The sequence below is a fragment of the Yarrowia lipolytica genome, chromosome 1D (genome assembly GCF_001761485.1).
Source record: "Yarrowia lipolytica chromosome 1D, complete sequence".
NCBI classification, from domain to species: domain Eukaryota; kingdom Fungi; phylum Ascomycota; class Dipodascomycetes; order Dipodascales; genus Yarrowia; species Yarrowia lipolytica.
This window is the reverse complement of record NC_090773.1, coordinates 137,333-154,748: the sequence shown is the minus strand read 5'-3', so window position 1 is coordinate 154,748 and position 17,416 is coordinate 137,333. Positions and strand designations below refer to the sequence as shown.

General features: G+C 46.6%; 8 protein-coding genes across 8 annotated transcripts; 3 read left to right on the top strand and 5 right to left on the bottom strand.

Annotated features, from left to right (window-relative positions):
• Positions 1–1,807: 1,807 nt before the first annotated feature.
• Positions 1,808–3,181, bottom strand: YALI1_D01515g (uncharacterized protein; the record flags this gene model as incomplete). The annotated part of the gene is made up of 1 exon (XM_502281.3): positions 1,808–3,181. One exon carries the CDS (start codon positions 3,179–3,181, stop codon positions 1,808–1,810), a length of 1,374 nt encoding a protein of 457 aa, XP_502281.3.
• Positions 3,182–4,548: 1,367 nt separating this feature from the next.
• YALI1_D01497g (uncharacterized protein) lies at positions 4,549–4,973 on the bottom strand (the record flags this gene model as incomplete). Its single annotated transcript, XM_068282562.1, has 2 exons — positions 4,549–4,816; positions 4,864–4,973. 2 exons carry the CDS (start codon positions 4,971–4,973, stop codon positions 4,549–4,551), a joined length of 378 nt encoding a protein of 125 aa, XP_068138663.1.
• A 158-nt stretch (positions 4,974–5,131) lies between these two features.
• YALI1_D01489g (uncharacterized protein) lies at positions 5,132–5,839 on the bottom strand (the record flags this gene model as incomplete). The annotated part of the gene is made up of 1 exon (XM_502280.3): positions 5,132–5,839. One exon carries the CDS (start codon positions 5,837–5,839, stop codon positions 5,132–5,134), a length of 708 nt encoding a protein of 235 aa, XP_502280.2.
• A 1,625-nt stretch (positions 5,840–7,464) lies between these two features.
• Positions 7,465–8,241, top strand: YALI1_D01472g (uncharacterized protein; the record flags this gene model as incomplete). The annotated part of the gene is made up of 1 exon (XM_068282561.1): positions 7,465–8,241. One exon carries the CDS (start codon positions 7,465–7,467, stop codon positions 8,239–8,241), a length of 777 nt encoding a protein of 258 aa, XP_068138662.1.
• Positions 8,242–8,962: 721 nt separating this feature from the next.
• On the top strand, positions 8,963–9,265 carry YALI1_D01456g (uncharacterized protein; the record flags this gene model as incomplete). The annotated part of the gene is made up of 2 exons (XM_068282560.1): positions 8,963–9,105; positions 9,148–9,265. The coding sequence occupies 2 exons, from the start codon at positions 8,963–8,965 to the stop codon at positions 9,263–9,265; spliced, it is 261 nt and encodes an 86-aa protein (XP_068138661.1).
• Positions 9,266–11,586: 2,321 nt separating this feature from the next.
• YALI1_D01431g (uncharacterized protein) lies at positions 11,587–12,753 on the top strand (the record flags this gene model as incomplete). Its single annotated transcript, XM_502278.1, has 1 exon — positions 11,587–12,753. The coding sequence occupies one exon, from the start codon at positions 11,587–11,589 to the stop codon at positions 12,751–12,753; it is 1,167 nt and encodes a 388-aa protein (XP_502278.1).
• A 383-nt stretch (positions 12,754–13,136) lies between these two features.
• YALI1_D01404g (uncharacterized protein) lies at positions 13,137–14,261 on the bottom strand (the record flags this gene model as incomplete). Its single annotated transcript, XM_502277.3, has 1 exon — positions 13,137–14,261. One exon carries the CDS (start codon positions 14,259–14,261, stop codon positions 13,137–13,139), a length of 1,125 nt encoding a protein of 374 aa, XP_502277.1.
• A 757-nt stretch (positions 14,262–15,018) lies between these two features.
• YALI1_D01378g (uncharacterized protein) lies at positions 15,019–16,899 on the bottom strand (the record flags this gene model as incomplete). The annotated part of the gene is made up of 1 exon (XM_502276.1): positions 15,019–16,899. The coding sequence occupies one exon, from the start codon at positions 16,897–16,899 to the stop codon at positions 15,019–15,021; it is 1,881 nt and encodes a 626-aa protein (XP_502276.1).
• Between the last annotated feature and the right edge of the window lie 517 nt (positions 16,900–17,416).

Genomic DNA, 17,416 nt, shown 5'->3' with positions numbered 1-17,416 from the left:
GGGATGCTCCTAAGCCCAGGGCCTTGCAGATGTCTCTGTACCGTTAGCTGCAGATAAGCTCTAGTGAATACTAGACACGAGCGAGATGCCGAAAAATAGCTACGGGAACCACTGAATTACGCAGATCGGTTCGTAAACCCCCGAGAATTACTCAAATGTAGACTATGGCGACTTCGCACCGCTTTTTCCCACTTTGCTCCCCATTCTATACATTTGTTTTTCCGCTCTATCCCACCCCCAGATAAACTCGGCGGTAAGCAGCTACATCTGTTTTATGACGGACGGCTGTCGAGCGACAAAGAACGGGCTCTTCTCGCTGCTTGTTGGGAACAAAACTTGGTGCAGGCCAGCATGAGGTGCTCGGCCGGGTCTCTGACGCTAGATGGTCTTCTACGGCCAAGAATCAGCCCGGAACAAAGACCTATCCGTGTTCCATCCGGCTGGAAAATAAACTCGACAGTAGTGAGAGTATGATAACAGAAGGAAATGGATAGCACAAGAACGACAAGAGATTTTCGAGCGCTAGAAAAGGTGATATCATAAGATCACGTGATAAAACCCTCATTCAAAAAATATCCAACCATATTCATCGCTTACTCATCGACTTTGCGCAACCAAATCTCAGAACATACTTTTGGTTAAGCTCGCTTGGAGCCCCAGCGTCTTGGTAAGCTGATGGATATACAGTATAATCTAATTATACAAGATAGGGAGATAGGTAACGTCACGGTTTGGGCTGAAAAATCCACACACTCCAACGTGTCTGGAATGATACAAATGTCTCTCCCTTACTCAGAAAGCGTTTACCATCTTGTAAATCTCACCCTTATATCCCCTCCTCTGACTCATACAATATGTATGTATCTACAAGTACCTCTCCTATTGTATCGTAGTTTTTTTGCAATATCTTCTGGAACAATATTTTGAGTTGTGCACACCGCAAACTGATAGTCTACAGCGTTGTTTGTCGCAGTCCGATAATTACTGATACAGTATATTTAAAGGTGTGCATTGGGTATGTCTGGAGGGCTAAGATTTAGGACGGTCACGTGACGTGACGCGTCTCGAGGAGTCACGTGACTGGGTATTGTATTGTTATCTGGTTGCGTCCTGGTTTTTTGGCAATGTGTCACCTATAACCGTCCTTGTACTGGTCCATTTCTTGGCCCGCTTATCAGCGCGAAATATTCCTTCATACAGATTCACAATGATTATGCACCACCGCGGTTAAATAAGGTTGCGCAATTAGGCTGGGCGGAGTTAAATCGGCGATGGATAATGCACTATTTTGTGATTATTCATCCGACCATAATGGGGGCGACGGTTGAGTAACGAGCTCAGTCGTGTGATACATCATTTGCGGTACATGTATGGGTGCTACTAAATGCTTTAGGGTTCTTTTAGTGTCCTCAAGCAGACGTTATGATACCCATTTTCAAGCCCAGGTTTATGCGAGTCGGAGAAGGTGGACCTTTGGAATGCATATTTGAGAGTTTAATTGTGAGTACAATGACGGCCGGATTAGTGATGAATATAGAGACCCGAGAATAGAAACAGGAGGAGTTTACGGTGTGGTTGGTGATGGGTTCAGCAGCAATAAAAATGGGGGATAATACGAGAGTGTTTCAGTGCTTAAAACACGAGTCTAATGAGTCAATTTGGATTAAAATGGTATATTTGGATTAAATTTGATTATTGCGGTAATAATTTGAATAAATAGGAACGAAGAAAAGGGGAAGTACTGTACTGTAGCAAGGAGCAAAAGGCAGCATCACGCATCTCATCGCTTGGTTCTGGCTTTTCTAGATCACGTGGAAAGACGGTAGATCTGAGGATTGTAGTTCACGGATGTCTCAATGGGGGCATTTTGAGTCCAGACGGGATCAGAAGCAGCAGTAGCAGCAGGAATGCCGCCCTTGTCTTCAATCTGAATGTCAGCCAAATCTTCAGCCGAACCTGAACCAAACTTGGCTTGACTAACAGCAATCTTATCAGCTCCGATATCGTAGACCACGTAGGCAGATCTAAGGAAAGAGTCTCCAAAGATGAACTTGGCCAGTTCGACTGGTTCGTCGTTTCCAGGACCTCTATCGCCTCCGTCGGCAATCAGAATCTGGTAGAAGGGCTCTCTAACACCGTTGTATTCGATGTACAGCTGTTGATTTAGGTAGTTTTTTCCAAGCGTGAATAGATCCTTGACCTTGACTCCAACATGGGCTCCCTGGAGGTTGTAATCGAGGGTGGCTGTGTCTGGAAGAGCGTCCACCTGCTTCTTGGTGAGTCCCCAGCCACCGGAAACCTGCAGAAGCTGAAACTTTTGAGCAATGGTTCGAGTAGTCTGAGGAGGCAGGTAGGTAAGGGATGTTCCAGAGTCAAGAAGAACATGTCGTGTCTTGTCAAGAGCATTAGTGGTGGTTCCATTGACATTAATATCAATCGAGTTGAGGGTTACCAGAAACTCCTTGGGCTTAGAGTCGGTAGTTTGGTCTTTGATGGTAGGAAGGATAGTCAAGGAGCCGTCAATCTTGGACTTGTCTACAGCTCCAAACAGCACAGATCCCGTCTTAGCGGCGAAGTCGTTCAGGTACAGAGAGTATGCAGGAGTGTTCACAAAGCCCTCTTTGGCTAGGCGGATCGGGAAGTTGTCATAAGTAAAGGCATTCGGCTGGTGAATAGAAGCTTCGATTCCCGAGTAACCGATACCAAAAACGGGCTGCGAAGTCGCGCTAGTAGCTTCTCCAAAGATGAATTTGGGAATCTGAGCGTCTGCAAACCCCAGAGTCTCGGTAGCCCAGTCTCCAGAAGCAGAGGTCTGGTCACCGTAGGCGATGTAGAAGTTGTCTGCGTAATGAGACCAGGTAGACGAGGAGTTTCTGGAGTACGCACCGGGTGACCCATCTGCCTTCACCCACAAATCCGAGGAGCCAGTGTCGATATCAATCTGGAACTTTTGAGGAGGAGTACCAAGAGCCACCTCAGCCAGGTAGTACACCACGTGATTTGTGAGCTCCACCTCATGGGGAACTTTTCCCTGAGCTCCTCCAAGTTGATTTGGATCCTGAGAAGTGGTGCCAGAGTCAGCCAGCTGTTTTTGGAAGTCGATCTTGAGGCTCTTCTTGGCTGTAGGTGCTGCCAGGGCAGATGCACATAGAGTAGTCAGTGTAACGAGTGAGAATTTCATGTTTGGAAACGGGTTCAGTTGATATACGATTCAAACGCAGCTCTATCTATATATACCACCTATTTGGAGAGGCGCGGATGGCTCTACCCAGCTGGTGGAGGCATGGCTAATGCCAATGTCGATCTTTGAAACTTTTATGGTTTGGGGGGAGGGATGTGATTTGAGACATTTGTAATACAAGTAAACGGTAGAGATTGGCTATCATGGAGGATAAATTGATCCTGGTCACTGTTAATGCTCCAAGCGTGAGTGTTTCTCTTTTCCAAATCACCGATCTTTGCCAGTCGTTTTTCAGCTATGCCCACATATGCCCACCATATGTGCATTATCATACATCGTTAAAGTCTTCATTAGCGTGAAATTAGCCGAAGCCACGAGGTATGGGGGGTGTCATCAATACCACAAAGACTGGTTCTATTAAAATTTCGACTACACCATTAGATTCTCTGCGACTCAAGGCTTACATTGATATCTTCAAAATCTCAACAGAATGTCTACATCAAAACATGCCCTTTACTGATCCCCGCGAATAGACTCTCTCCCCTGGGGATCCACAGCGCCGTTCATTGCGACATCGCGTGGAAAGAAAATGTGATGGATGTAGTGAAATGTGGAAGATATTGGTCTTATTTTGAATACCCGGTCTTCAGCAGGGTGTCACCCATTTCCACACAATTTTCTTTATTTTAACCAAATTAATATCTCCCATCTTCTATTCACAGTGATCATCTCTTCAGCAACGGCATCACATGCACAAAAGTAACATTGATTTGGTCGACAGGGGTTACCTGTTGATGGCTTGACAAGGAGTGAACGTTACACCGTAAGATCATTAGTATATTGTGGCTGGACACTGACCGGCTTCTAAGACGAAGATCTAGTATTCGAGTATCTTCAGTTCTCTCTTGTTCCGAAAGTATTCTCTTATCGTTGACGATCTAATTACCGAATTGGAGATTAATTTTCTTGTACAGGCACTGGTAGGTTCGTGGATCCACTACACTCTACAGTTGTGTGTGCGAGTCAGAGCGATGACAGAGTTGTTGGAGCGTTGGTGATTGAAATGGACGGTATACTCCAGATCATTTGTGGCTGTATTGCAACAATCTCCTGAGAGATGTGTGTAGCAACACAGGCACCGATCAGAAAGAGGACAAACCAGAGTGGACAAACCAGAGTGGACAGGCCAGAGTAGACATGCCAAAGAGAGGACAGACATAAAAGAACACAGAGTGTCACAAAATGACATGCTAATCACATAAAATCAATATCATCCACCTATAGAGAGGGGTCCGAGTCTCTCGTTATCTCCGCCCACATTAACTCAGCCAATACTATCTCTCGTTCTGTCTATCACGTATCAGAGCTTATCCATGGACCAGGATATAATGTAGCACTAGGAGATGCCTTTGAGATGTGCTCGAAACGAGATATTGAATGTCGCAATAGCACGTGGGCTCAGGCACAGTGTGTAATATTTGTTCTGTAACACTGTCAGTACATTCTGTACCGTATTGTATAGGGCAGGTTATGTGCCGTTGGTTTGCTTGGCTTTCTTGATCGAGAGAGGTATTGCGGAGGAAAAGCGAAAAACGTGGTACTGTAGCTACCAGAATGGTTACAAGGAAACAAGCACTTCAATGGAAGTGCTTTTTTCAACGACACCATGACTCATCCTCAACCGACGCAACCGATTAGGTAACCTAAGGACGTTGGTCCCCCATGACATTGTTCGAGACCTTTCTAATGCCGATATCAGTTGTGGTGTCATCGGAAGGGGCGAAAGAAACATCACCTCGATTATCAGAGCTCGGGGTTGCGTTTTGTGCTTGCATCTGCTACTTAAGTAGATATTCTAATTAAATTTGTCAAAAACTGTTGGGAGGATTATATAAATCAACAAACATTTGAAAACTAGTTAGCTATTACTTACTTATATACACTAAGTTGCTATTCAACCTTTCTATACACGCTGGCCCCTGAAACAACGACATCCAGCAGCCGGTCATGTTCTTCTAGTGGCAATTCGTCCACTAGTTGCTCTCTCAGACAAACACCTACCAACTTAGGCACTCCCAGCAGCTTCTCGTGCTTATGAATGTATGCATCATAGAAGCCCACCCCGTGGCCCAATCTGGCACATTGAGGGGTCATGGCTACCCCTGGAAGCACAATGAGCCCCAGTCCACCTGACTCAAGAACATCCTTGGCATCCTTGGTCGGTTCCTTCAGTTTATATGGTCCTCTTGGCTGCAAGTTCTGGACGTCTTTGAAATCGACAATTTCGAGCATTCTGAGCTCGGATTTTTGGCACGGATGGATCTTGTCGGCTGTGTCGGCTAGTTTCTCAATGCGTGGCAGAAACACCCGTTTTTTGTCCTCAAACGCGTTTCGGATCATATCCATGGTCTCCAGTTCTCCACTGTCCATGTTCATGTAGAAGGCAATGTTCTGGGCCGATTTGTACTCGTTGAGCGTTCTGAGAGCCGCTGTTGTGGCGAGAGACTGTTTCTGGATGCTGTCTTTGCTAACATCAGCGACCCTCTGGGCTATCAGCTTTCGTAGTTGTTGTTTTGCAGGTTTCGACATTGAAGTGGTGCAGTGATTATGACTAAAATAAGTAATATGCACGGTTATCTGTAATATTGTACAAGACATGGAAGTCGAAAAGGGATAGTTTTTTAAGTCTGCAAAAAATCAAAATTAATTAATAATATCTGTTCATTGTATTAATTTTCTGCATTTTCTCCTCTCCGCTTGACATCCAATAGCAGTGCCAGTAGTCGTACCGTACCAGTAAATATTTAATGAATTTTCCATGTACATGAATGAACAACAATTACTGTAGCCCAAGGACTACCGGTCTTGTATCAATACACGATTCACTCTGTAAGAGGCCATCGAAGAGCACTGAATAACATCCATTCTGACATTATTTCCAGGACAAACTGGGACAAAAATAAGACTTATGGACTCAGAATCTCGCTCTGGCTCGATTGGTATCATAAAATCCACTCGTAGTAGTGCTTGTACAATTGGGTTAACCACAACTGTAGCATTTATTTGCACTTCTGCACCCAGCCGGCGGCTACAGTAAGGCACCAGTACACACAGTTGCTCGATCTCGCGATCTGTGAAACACGACTCAACTGCGATACGCGGTGAGACACCCGCAACATGGCAAGGGTATCTTACTGCTGATGTCTCGGTCTAACCTTTTTCTTGCTAACGTCGGACCTACATGTTGACGTCATGGTGAACCCAATCACAGGCTCCAACAACGCTGAGTCAAACCTGGAGTCCTCGATCTTCTGCAGAAGAAGGCAACAGAAAGAGAAGATCAGGGACCAAATTAAATCTAGAAAAGCAATAGCAATGAAGGGTGGTCGATGTTTGGATTTATTTGGTGGTGGAAGTGGAGTCTAAGCTCTGAAAGAAGTATTTTTCTTCTTCTTTTTTGTTCACTGAGCGCGTTGCCTGGGCAGAGGCATGTTCCTTTCTTACGATTTTTTACAAGTTAGTTGTGATAGTTGTAGACAAACCAGTCCCATAGCTAACCCAGCCTAGCACTTCACCATTGACAAAGAAATTTGCTGTAACTTCTGCGCTCTTAACACCTGTAAAAGACAGTATCAGCTCGTTACATTTCAATTTTCACTCAATTCGGCCAGATATTCATCTCTAGAGTTGTATCAATCCACAGCTCTGCATGGGTGGAATGATCTCGAGCATGGAACTTTACTTAGCTTTTACTTGGAAACCGAAAATGAAGATCGAACCGATCTGATACCTTACAACACCAGATATAGAAACGCTAGAAGGGAGTTAGAGGTTTCATTTGGATCATATTGGTCAAAATATTCAATTCAATGTCCTTTTTCATCATTCTAGCTTTATAATACTCTTTTCAAGTTGACCCAAAACGCCTTCCTTGGATCTATCGTACGACCCAAAATAAAGTTGCAACAATGGATGGGACAATACCGAGGCTTGGAAGATCAGGACATTGCAGTACAGCACGTACGAGACATGACGTGAATGGGGCAAGCGCGATATATGCGTTTGATCAGTTGATGGAGCTACAAGTACGACAACCTACAACGGAGCAACGTACGATAAATAAATAGATTTAGTATGCAAGATGAGTGGGGAGGGGCGGCAGTCACGTGCCGCAGATCACGTGATGGATGTTCATTGATGAATGAGGCCATGCGTAGTGGTCATATGAAACGAGGTGATGCTGAGAAATAGAGTGGATATAGGGGATGGTGAGGTGATGCTGTATGTGGGTTTCATGTCGTGCGACACTCGGACTTTGTGCTCGTCTTCTAGACCACAAATCGCACACTCTTCTTCGCCTTCTTGACTCCCTTGGTGTCTCTCTTCAACGCGCCGCGTCGCTTCTTGTCCTCCAGCATCAGTTTCAAAAAGTCCATGGACAGCGACATGTCGAGCGAGATCTGGTTGTGGTTGTGAGATGCAGAGGTGTTGAGGTTGGGGGGGTTCAGGCAGATGCTCATAATGTGGTGGTGGTGATGGTGGTGGTGGTGGTGGTGGTGTGGTTGTGGTTCTCAAGTATCGTCTTGAATATTGATGGCTTTTTTACTAGAGGCTATCGTTTGAGATGTTTGTGGGGTGTGTTTGTGTCGTCTAGCAGGGTGTTGCTTGTCTTGGCTAGTCTGACTGGTCGTATATTAATGCTTGGTCGTTGTGGATTTGTGTGGTTGTATTTTTTCACCTCTTTCTGGTGGAGTCCCTCCTCCTATATATCTCTCCCATTGTCTGGGTCAGATCGGGCTGTGGTGGGCCATTGCAGCCAAACCTTGACTGGCGTTGCATATATTGGTCTGTCAAACAAGAGCCTGACGCAGGGAGTCATGCATGGAACAAACGCGTTCATGGTGGTACGTGTTTGGCAACAACTACAGAGACAAATCTGTCGCCGTGATTATGGGTTGATTTCATCATCTCCGCCCCACGCACCGTCTCTTTCAACTCGTATTCGCCTCCCCAGTCTGTCCAAATCCACGCCTCTCACATTCCGATCGACAGAGTTGTGAGAAAAATTGAAAAAAGACGACAAGCGGAAAGCGAAAAAGGCAACGGAGACGACGACCCTAAAGCAGAAACAAAAAAACCAAAGACGAAGTCGTCGCAAGAAAGAGGCGAGTGGAGACGAAGGGAAATTATCGGGGACGTGTTTCAGGCCGTGACGTGACGTTTCTGGACCCTCAACTTCCCCAAAATGCCTCTAAAGACCTCCCCAAATGTCTCCACCCTCTCCTAAATTTCTCAAGCCCCAAACTGGCACTCTGTTGCCCAACGTGGGCCAAAAATAGGATGTCACCGGGGCACCTCCAACTTAAACGAGAGTGGGAGAAAACAACTGGTGAAAAATGAGCAAAAAAATGAGTGGGAAAATTCGGGAAAATAGATATATTCTCGGCTCTATGTTTTTGAAATTACCACTATTTTTCATCGATATTAAAAATATCATTTTCCTCCCAAATACTTGGCTATACCCACTCACTTTCTCACGCTGTAAGGTTGGTAACTCCGATAGATCATAGCATATCACTGAAAAGTAGAGGGCTTGTAGTCCCAACTGAAGATCCAGCCTCAGGTGGCCCCATGTGAAGATGATGCTGCCCCCAAAAGAGCAGGTTGGTAATGTGGTCCAAAAGACGCTCAAATTTCCAAATTCCACACCTCGGTCCATTCCTCGGCACCTATATCATCCCACATCCATGCACCCTCCGCTCACGTGCTGCACTCCAACACATGCCCAAGAGCTATATCTACATAGGCTCACATTCCTCCGGCAAGCAACATCACATAAGAGACACGGCTGGCGAGCAGCAGAGAGGCGTGTACAAAAATAGAAGCGAGGTGTGTCACGAGCCGCGTCCGGCGGTGGCGAACACGTTTGGTTCTGTCTAGAAGTATTTCTGGTGATCGTATGTCAGTCCGCTGGGGGTGTATCCACAGCCAGCCATAAATAGAGATCGGCAGGTATGGATAATCACGGTATACGAGCGGTCGTTAGAGTGGAGTGGAGTTTACGGAGCGACTGCCTTTCGCTAACTACAAGTAGTGGTACGTTCATCAGAGAGGACTATCAGTCATAGATACGAGACAAGGACCGGCAGTTGAGTGATTGAGATAGTGGAGTGAACGGAAAGCAATACTCATGGTGATACAAGCAATTGAGCGATTAATTGGTGAATAGATAAATCGCACAATTGCTCTGCCAAGAAGTTGACACTTGCCCAATATTGAACGTCAACCTTCAATCTCAAACCAATATCTCCACCTGACCTTGGGGTACACCCAACTTAGACATGCCCAAACGGTCTACCCGTAGTAATACGAGGAGATAACCGATAACCTCAAGGATCCACCATGGAGTGGTCTAACGGCGGTGGAGGGAAAGTGTTGGAGTGATTTTGAAGCTGGAGATATGGAAATCTGGAATCAGAGAAACTTCCAGCACTATAACATGTCGATAATTGAGTAGTTAGCAGCATTGTAAGTACGTCTGTAATGCACCGGCTCTATCTCATAGCACGGTATACATATAACAGAAGTCATCTACAGAGTAACTCACAGACTCTTCCAGCACTTTCATGGCCAATGCAGGGATCTAAATCAGGCTACAAATACTTGCCTCCAATAACGCGCTTCCAGCCACCTGAAACAACCGTCAGCTGGCCCTTTTGAACCTTCCAATTCGGGGGCTGGTGAGGTATTTGGGACTTTGGGACATGAATAGGTCGGAGATAATGGTGAATTTGAGCTCATGGATATCTGCGGAAAAGTATACTAAGAGAAATATTATTCGATATAGCTGCCCTGGAAGTGTCTATATTATTTCGCACAAAATAATATCGAACACTCATTGTCATGATAAGGTTGCGATAAGGAAACAATGACCGAAGTGCATTATCGAAACTCAGTAGAGAAACTGGTATAAGTACTTTAAAAACAGGTGAGAGAGTTAGAAAACGGCTATATCACTTAGAAGATTTGTCACAAAACCCGTTTGATTCGACCTAATACCCAATTTTGAACGGGTGTGGTTATTTTGTAGAGGCACAGATGATACTGTTTGTTGTACTTGTGTTGTGTATGTGCACTCATTTGAGGGTATTCCAGTCGTAATTTTTTACATATGAAGTGAATTGATCCTTCGGATTGGTTTATTCATTTCCAGATAACTACGGTCCAATCGGTGGATTGTTTGTGATCATGAATAGGACGGCATTGGGCAGCTCTCGGGTTATGTAGTGTCTGACTAGCACAGCGTGGATCAAACTGAAGTATTTAATTATTGAAGCTTTTACCATGTCTTCATTTACTTCACTCTGATTACTGTAGTCCATATTCCTGTTTTAGAGCTGTCTCAAACAAACCGTCAGTACACCATGATTTTCAGCCAATTTAAAGTCAAAGCTGTGTATCGTATGTTCTACGTAATTTCCAACCATACAGTCATTTTATACCAAAAATATACATGCTCGTTCATTACATAATACACTATTCTCAGAATGTCTTCATGGTCCTACTTTAGATCGCCCCAACATAATGCTCTGCATCTACACGGAGTATGCTCCCTCGAATCCACAGGACTCACTCAGCTGATCCTTTCAGACATCCGACCATAGATGACATTGTTTGTAATCTCCTTTAGGTCTTCTTTCCAACTCCTCCGATACCCATCTACGTATGTACTGGTACTTCCACTCATCTGTACGCCGCACCACATCGCCGCCAGTTACCGCCAACATAATACGAGCACACCAAGACAAACAGAATCATGCTATTTTCGGGAACCAATGGCTGGGGTATCCTACATACAAGAACAACCGAATCGTTCTAGTGTGCAACTGGACGAAATTGATTTAATCATGTCAACGAGTTAGTTATTATTCATACGTCCTTAGATGATTTTTCTCAACTTCGTTTTTCCACAAGTTTTCTACATGTACAATACTTGTTCAAGTAGCTTTTTTTGTCACTCAATAACTCTGTTTTTTGTCGGATCGGCCAATATTTTTTCTGCTGCTATTACCCCAGTCTGGATGTTGAGGGGGTTGCATAAACTCAGACTTGAAGTTGCAACACGTTAGGAACAGAGCGTCAGATAGAATGACATAGATACGTGATTTAGGCCGTATGAAGATGGAATTCCATGTAATACACGTTTCTAATTACTTCTATAACCTCATGTTTTCTCTTGGGGGTCTGAAACGGTTCTAAAAAGGGCCACGCCGATACCGCACCGATCAGTTTACTGGTGCTACCCCAACCCTAAAATCCGGCTATCGACCCCCTCGTGTAAACCTCCAGCGTCTAAATTACTCACACCTGATCTCTCTTCCCACAACACCACCCAAGCCGTTACCATGCTTCGAAACAACTTGAGATCGCTTTCGCGGGCCTTCAGCACCTCCTCCATGCGTCTGGGCGCCGGAATGGACGCCTCCAAGCTCCAGATCACCAAGACCAAGTCCCCCAAGGAAAAGCAGGCCCCCAAGGATCTCATTTTCGGCCATACCTTCACCGACCACATGCTGACTGTCGAGTGGACTGCCAAGGACGGCTGGGCTGCTCCCCAGATCACCCCCTACGGTCCTCTTGAGCTGGATCCCTCCGCCGTCGTCCTGCACTATGCCTTTGAGTGTTTCGAGGGCCTCAAGGCTTACAAGGACGAGTCTGGAAACGTGCGTCTGTTCCGAGTCGACAAGAACATGCACCGAATGAACACATCGGCCGAGCGAATCTGCCTGCCCGAGTTTGATGGCGCCGAGGCTGCCAAGCTGATTGGCCAATTGGCCAAGCTTGATTCCGCTTGGATCCCCGAGGGACGAGGCTACTCCATGTACCTCCGACCTTCTCTGATTGGAACCACCGCCGCTCTCGGCGTCGGAACCCCCGATAAGGCGCTCTTTTACGTCATTGCATCCCCCGTCGGCCCCTACTACCCTACCGGATTCAAGGCCGTCAAGCTGGAGGCTACTGACTACGCTGTCCGAGCCTGGCCTGGAGGAGTCGGAAACAAGAAGCTGGGAGCCAACTACGCTCCCTGTATCAAGCCTCAGCAGCAGGCCGCTTCTCGAGGCTACCAGCAGAACCTGTGGCTGTTTGGCGACGAGGGCAACATCACCGAGGTCGGTACCATGAACGCCTTCTTTGTGTTTGAGCGAAACGGCAAGAAGGAGCTTGTCACTGCTCCTTTGGACGGTACTATTCTCGAGGGTGTCACTCGAGACTCCATTCTGGAGCTGGCTCGAGAACGATTGCCTTCTGCTGACTGGATCGTTTCCGAGCGATACTGCACTATTAAAGAGGTCGCGGAGGCTGCCGAGAAGGGCGAGCTTGTTGAGGCCTTTGGAGCTGGTACTGCCGCTGTTGTCTCGCCTATCAAGGAGATTGGATGGGGAGAGAAGACTATTAACATTCCTCTCCAGCCTGGCAAGGAGGCCGGTAAGCTGACTGAGACTGTTAATGAGTGGATTGGAGATATCCAGTACGGTAAGGATGAATACAAGGGATGGTCTAAGGTGGTCTAATCGAGAGAAGCGAGATTAGACGCAACTCCATTACTTGTACTTCGCTTTGGAGCTACTGCATCGTGTTAGACCCCGGGTGGGGCGTTTTACGCTCCGCGTCGCGTCCTGTCGCCTCCAGTAGAATTATGTATAAAATGTTTGATGTTTGTTAGCAAATTGTGGATGGTGGATGTGCATTACTAGAGTGTTGGAATGTTCTATGAGCTCTTCGCTGTGAGCACAGCGGCAAGTAAAAATGGATGAATTGATACATAAGGCGCCGATGGTGTCTCCAATTATGATAGTTACCCATACTCACTCTTGGTTACTGACATTGCTTACATATTTTCTATTATCTATCTAGTACTGCCCTTGGTATCAATCAGCCCATTGGTCAATTCTTTTCACTCTGTCTCGTCATAGAACGAATAGTCCGTATATCCTTGAGCTCCAGGAAGATAGAAGGTAGCTCTGTCATATTGAGTCAGCGCCTTATCCTCTTCCAACCTCTTCACCAGATCAGGATTGGAAATAAAATACCGTCCAAACGCAACCAGAGTCTTGTTGTCCTGTTGAGCAACCTCAATGGCACTCTGTCTCTTGAATCCTCCAGCTCTGATGAGATTTCCTGTCCAGATCTTTCTGAAGGGCTCGTTGGACTGCCACGACTTGGTAGTCACATCGTTCACTCCATCAACTCGAGGTTCAACCACATGGATATAAGACAACCGTTTAGTCTCATCTTCAACAGCTCTCTTCTCCAGCTGCTCAAACAGGTACTTGTACTGAGGCAGTGTCTTGTCTTCATCAACATCCATATCCTGGTAAGTGGTCCAAGGAGAGAATCTTACACCTACTCTGTCAGCACCAACAGAATCAGCCACGGCATCCACAATCTCCAATAAAAACCGTGCACGATTCTCGACGCTGCCTCCATACTCGTCTGTTCTGTGATTGGAGTTCCAGTGCAAAAACTGATCGGGGAGGTATCCGTTAGCAGAATGAATCTCCACTCCGTCAGCTCCAGCGGCAATAGCATTCTTAGCGGCCTCGACGAAATACCTGACTTTTTGTTTGATTTCAGAAACACTCAAGGCGCGAATGTGTTTGCTTCCTTCGTCATCCCCCTCTTGAGCAATAGCTGAGGGACCCACCAAGTCATACCCCCCAATATCCTGAAGGGTCTCATAGTCGGCTACTCGACCCAGGTCCCATAATTGAATGTACATCTTGGATCCCTTGGAATGAACCCCTTCAATCACTCTTTTCCATCCAGTCAAAACAGCATCGTCACTCCACACCCCAGGAACGAGGCCAGGGCGGTTCTTGTGTCCCGCACACGAAGGATGGATGTATGTGGCTTCTGAAATCAGCAGGGTGCCACTGCTGGAAGCTCGCTGGGTGTAGTACTCCACTGCGAGATCAGAAGGCACATGCTTCTCAGCTCGAATTCGAGTCAGGGGAGCAAGAACAACACGGTTCGAGAGTTGCGAAGCTCCCACTTGGATGGGTGAGAATAGGTGTGTCATTGTAGCAGGCGAATGAATAGCAAGCAGCAATACCAGGTCCCAACTGTCAATGGTGTACGTCTATTATATAAGGGGGTCGTATGCACCAGGCAGCTACAATAGCGTTCATCTACCGTTATGAATTTGTCAGCAGCCGTGCCGTACATGCAGACAATCATGCAGACAGGGAATGTTTCCTAATTGGTGAATATTACGACAAATTCTGCTGTCTACAATGTTTTATCATCTATGGCGTACTGTACGTACACTACCCATTTTGATACTTCATCTCTCTTAACAAAATATGATGGGATCATCTCGCTTCGAGAAGGTCTCGCTTATCACGCGTGTCTGATGCAAGTTTTATTTAGCGCCAAGAGTGGTTTTCGAGTGGTAAAAAAGAATATTCGTGGAGTAGTTGCTACAAGTATAGTACTTGTACGGTGCAGTTGGGGTGTTCTACGTTGAAATCTCCGGTAAATTCGTACTGTAATCTATTGCATCCACATCACCATCCGTAAATTGGATGCCGCCATATTTTTAAGTGTATATCTTCCAGAATATGTACACCACAGGAGAATTGATACTACAAGTATCCGGTACTTGTACTATGAGAACCATATCGTTCTGTACATTCCAGTGTCTACAGTTTCTTGCGATTATATTGCTTTGGCTTCTGTGAGATATGCAGCTACTTCTATCTGTCAATCATAAGTACGCCATGGTCGCCTCTTCATCTGTTAGTTGATTAATAAATACATGGTAAAATTACACAGGCTTAAGCCTCCTCGTTAATAGTGACGTTTGGGCTCTGGCATTTGAGGCCGTCACTGACAGCCTGGCTCAAAACTCCTACGTAGAGCTTGAACTTGACCACCTCGCGCAGCAGGTGGGTATTTTTCTTCTGCCAGTTGCCCATGACTCTCAGAGTGACGGGAGCGTACGACGGGTAAATGTTCAACAGTCGCTGTTTCAGCTTACTGTGCTCCTCGAGTTGTTGTTCAACTGTCTGTAGATGTTGCTGGAAAGAAAAGAGTTGGTCTTCTTCGTCTAGGGTGCTCTTAACGGTAGAAGCAACAGGAGGTTCCCAGTCCTTGAGAGTGATACTTGTAGCTTTAACAACCACCGTATTGTGGTTAACAGCCGACAAGTACTTAGGTTCAGCTTCATCGTACAGCTTGAGGGGTCTTTCCCAGCCGTACTCCGAACTGGTTACCAGCTCTTCAGGTAGCGCAAGACTCACGCGGGCGGCCCAGTAGTTACATGTGTACACGTACTCCTTGGCAATATCGTTGGTGCCCGCCTGGAATGTCACTTGGCTACCGTTGGGGAGAGTCAGGGAGAAGCACGAGTTGACGGTGATCTGGGCCGTCGTATGGACAAGAATCACGTTGGAAATGAGAGTGGCATTTTGCATCCAGTTGCCAGAACCCAGAGATGACGATCTGGACTGCGCCGAGGGGGTTCGGTCGAACCGGAAGACCTTGAGGTAGCCTCGTTGGACAACGACAAAGACCTGGTCCTTGGCATTTCGTTTTCTGATTTTTCTGGCTCCAGAAACCAGCTTCAGAAGGCCCTCTTTGGCCCAGGGAGGTCCGAAAAGCTCCAGAGTGGAAACCTCGTTGTACTCCACGGTATCTTCTTCGGACACCTCGGTTTCTGCACCTCCGTCTGAATTGGCGTACTCTTCTCGAATGACTGCATTCCAAAGAGCCGATGAAAAACCCACAGAGCCTCCTCCAATAGAAGAGTCCACAGAGTCCAAGGAGGGAGCATAGGTACTCTTCTGGTACCAAGAAGAGCGGTGGGAAAGCTTCGAAACGACAGACGCAGCGTCGTTGTCGGTGTTTCTGTCGCGTAAAGAGGAAATGGAGACTCGTCTCTGAATGGCCACCAGCTTTTCGGGCGTCGATTGCTCCTGCTGGACAGACGCCAGTCTCAGAGGAGTCTCCTGAAGAGAATTATAAATATTTCTGAGCAGAGTGACAATTCCGTCCTGCCATTCTTTGTCCGAGTCGTTTGTGAGGGAGATGATTGCTCGAAACGTCGTTTGCACGTACTTGGTCCGTGTCATGCGGTCTCTATCGTCTGTACAGCACATGTCTGTGTTGAGCAGCATGATTGAGTAGGACAGTGTGTACACGTGCGAAACGGTCTTGTAGGCGTGTTTGGGGTTGCATTCCACCCAGCGTTCCGAAAACGAGTCAATGATCCGGTCCAGATGCTGCGATTCGGCTTTCATGTATAGCTTATCACAGACCTGTCTGAGAGCGCCCAGGATGCCGACATTCTGGAAGTCGAAACATTTGAAGTAAAACAGTCTTAGTTCTGCCCGTTCCTCGGCACCAAGAAACGCCGCCAGTTCGAGTTTTGAGTCGTTGTAGAGCTCGGACGCCTGTTTCTTCAGTTCTGCTTCATGGAGATTGAGCAGAGAGTCGTTATTTTGGCCGAGGGTTTTCGCCGAGGAGGTTTTTGACAACAAGTCTTCGGTTGTGGACTCGTCTGGCGGGCTGTATTTGTCTGCTACCACGTTGAGTTCGCCCTGAATATCACCCAGAGGCACTTTTGGAAGCGACAGATGGACCTGGAGAACAGGGGGCTTTTCGACCTTGCGTTCGTGGAACAGCTGCCCCGAAAAGAACTTCTTGAAGATGCCCATTGGGGAAACGCAGTGGAAGGGGAGGTGAGAATGGGGTTGATATCTGACGGTGGACTTCTTTTTGACTTGATATCCCTGCAAGGATCGACCAACCTAACTAGTGCGTGTTTTAGTGTGTGAAGAGGTGGTGAAGGGTGATGGCGGCAAGATGAGATGATCCACGCGATATTATAGGGTCGGAGAGGGAAGTGAGGGCGTTTTCGACAAGTGATATGGACGAGAAAAACGTGTTGCTGGTGTCCTTCATTCTGCCATAGGTTTGGGCTTGTTCATGTGCCCCTGAGAAAATAAACTTCCCTTGCACCTACTGCATTGAGGTGGTACATACAAGTGAACGAGTATGTAGTCTCATGCACCATATGCACCCCTGTGTTTCATTGGGGTGCAATGGGGTGCAAACACGAGGATCGTTGGCGTGGGGCTATGACTATCTTGGCTTGTTTCAGGACCCAATCTCGTGTCTATGGCTTGCTGGGGGTATTTTGGCCAGCCTCACCTACAGCTTATGCACTCCTGT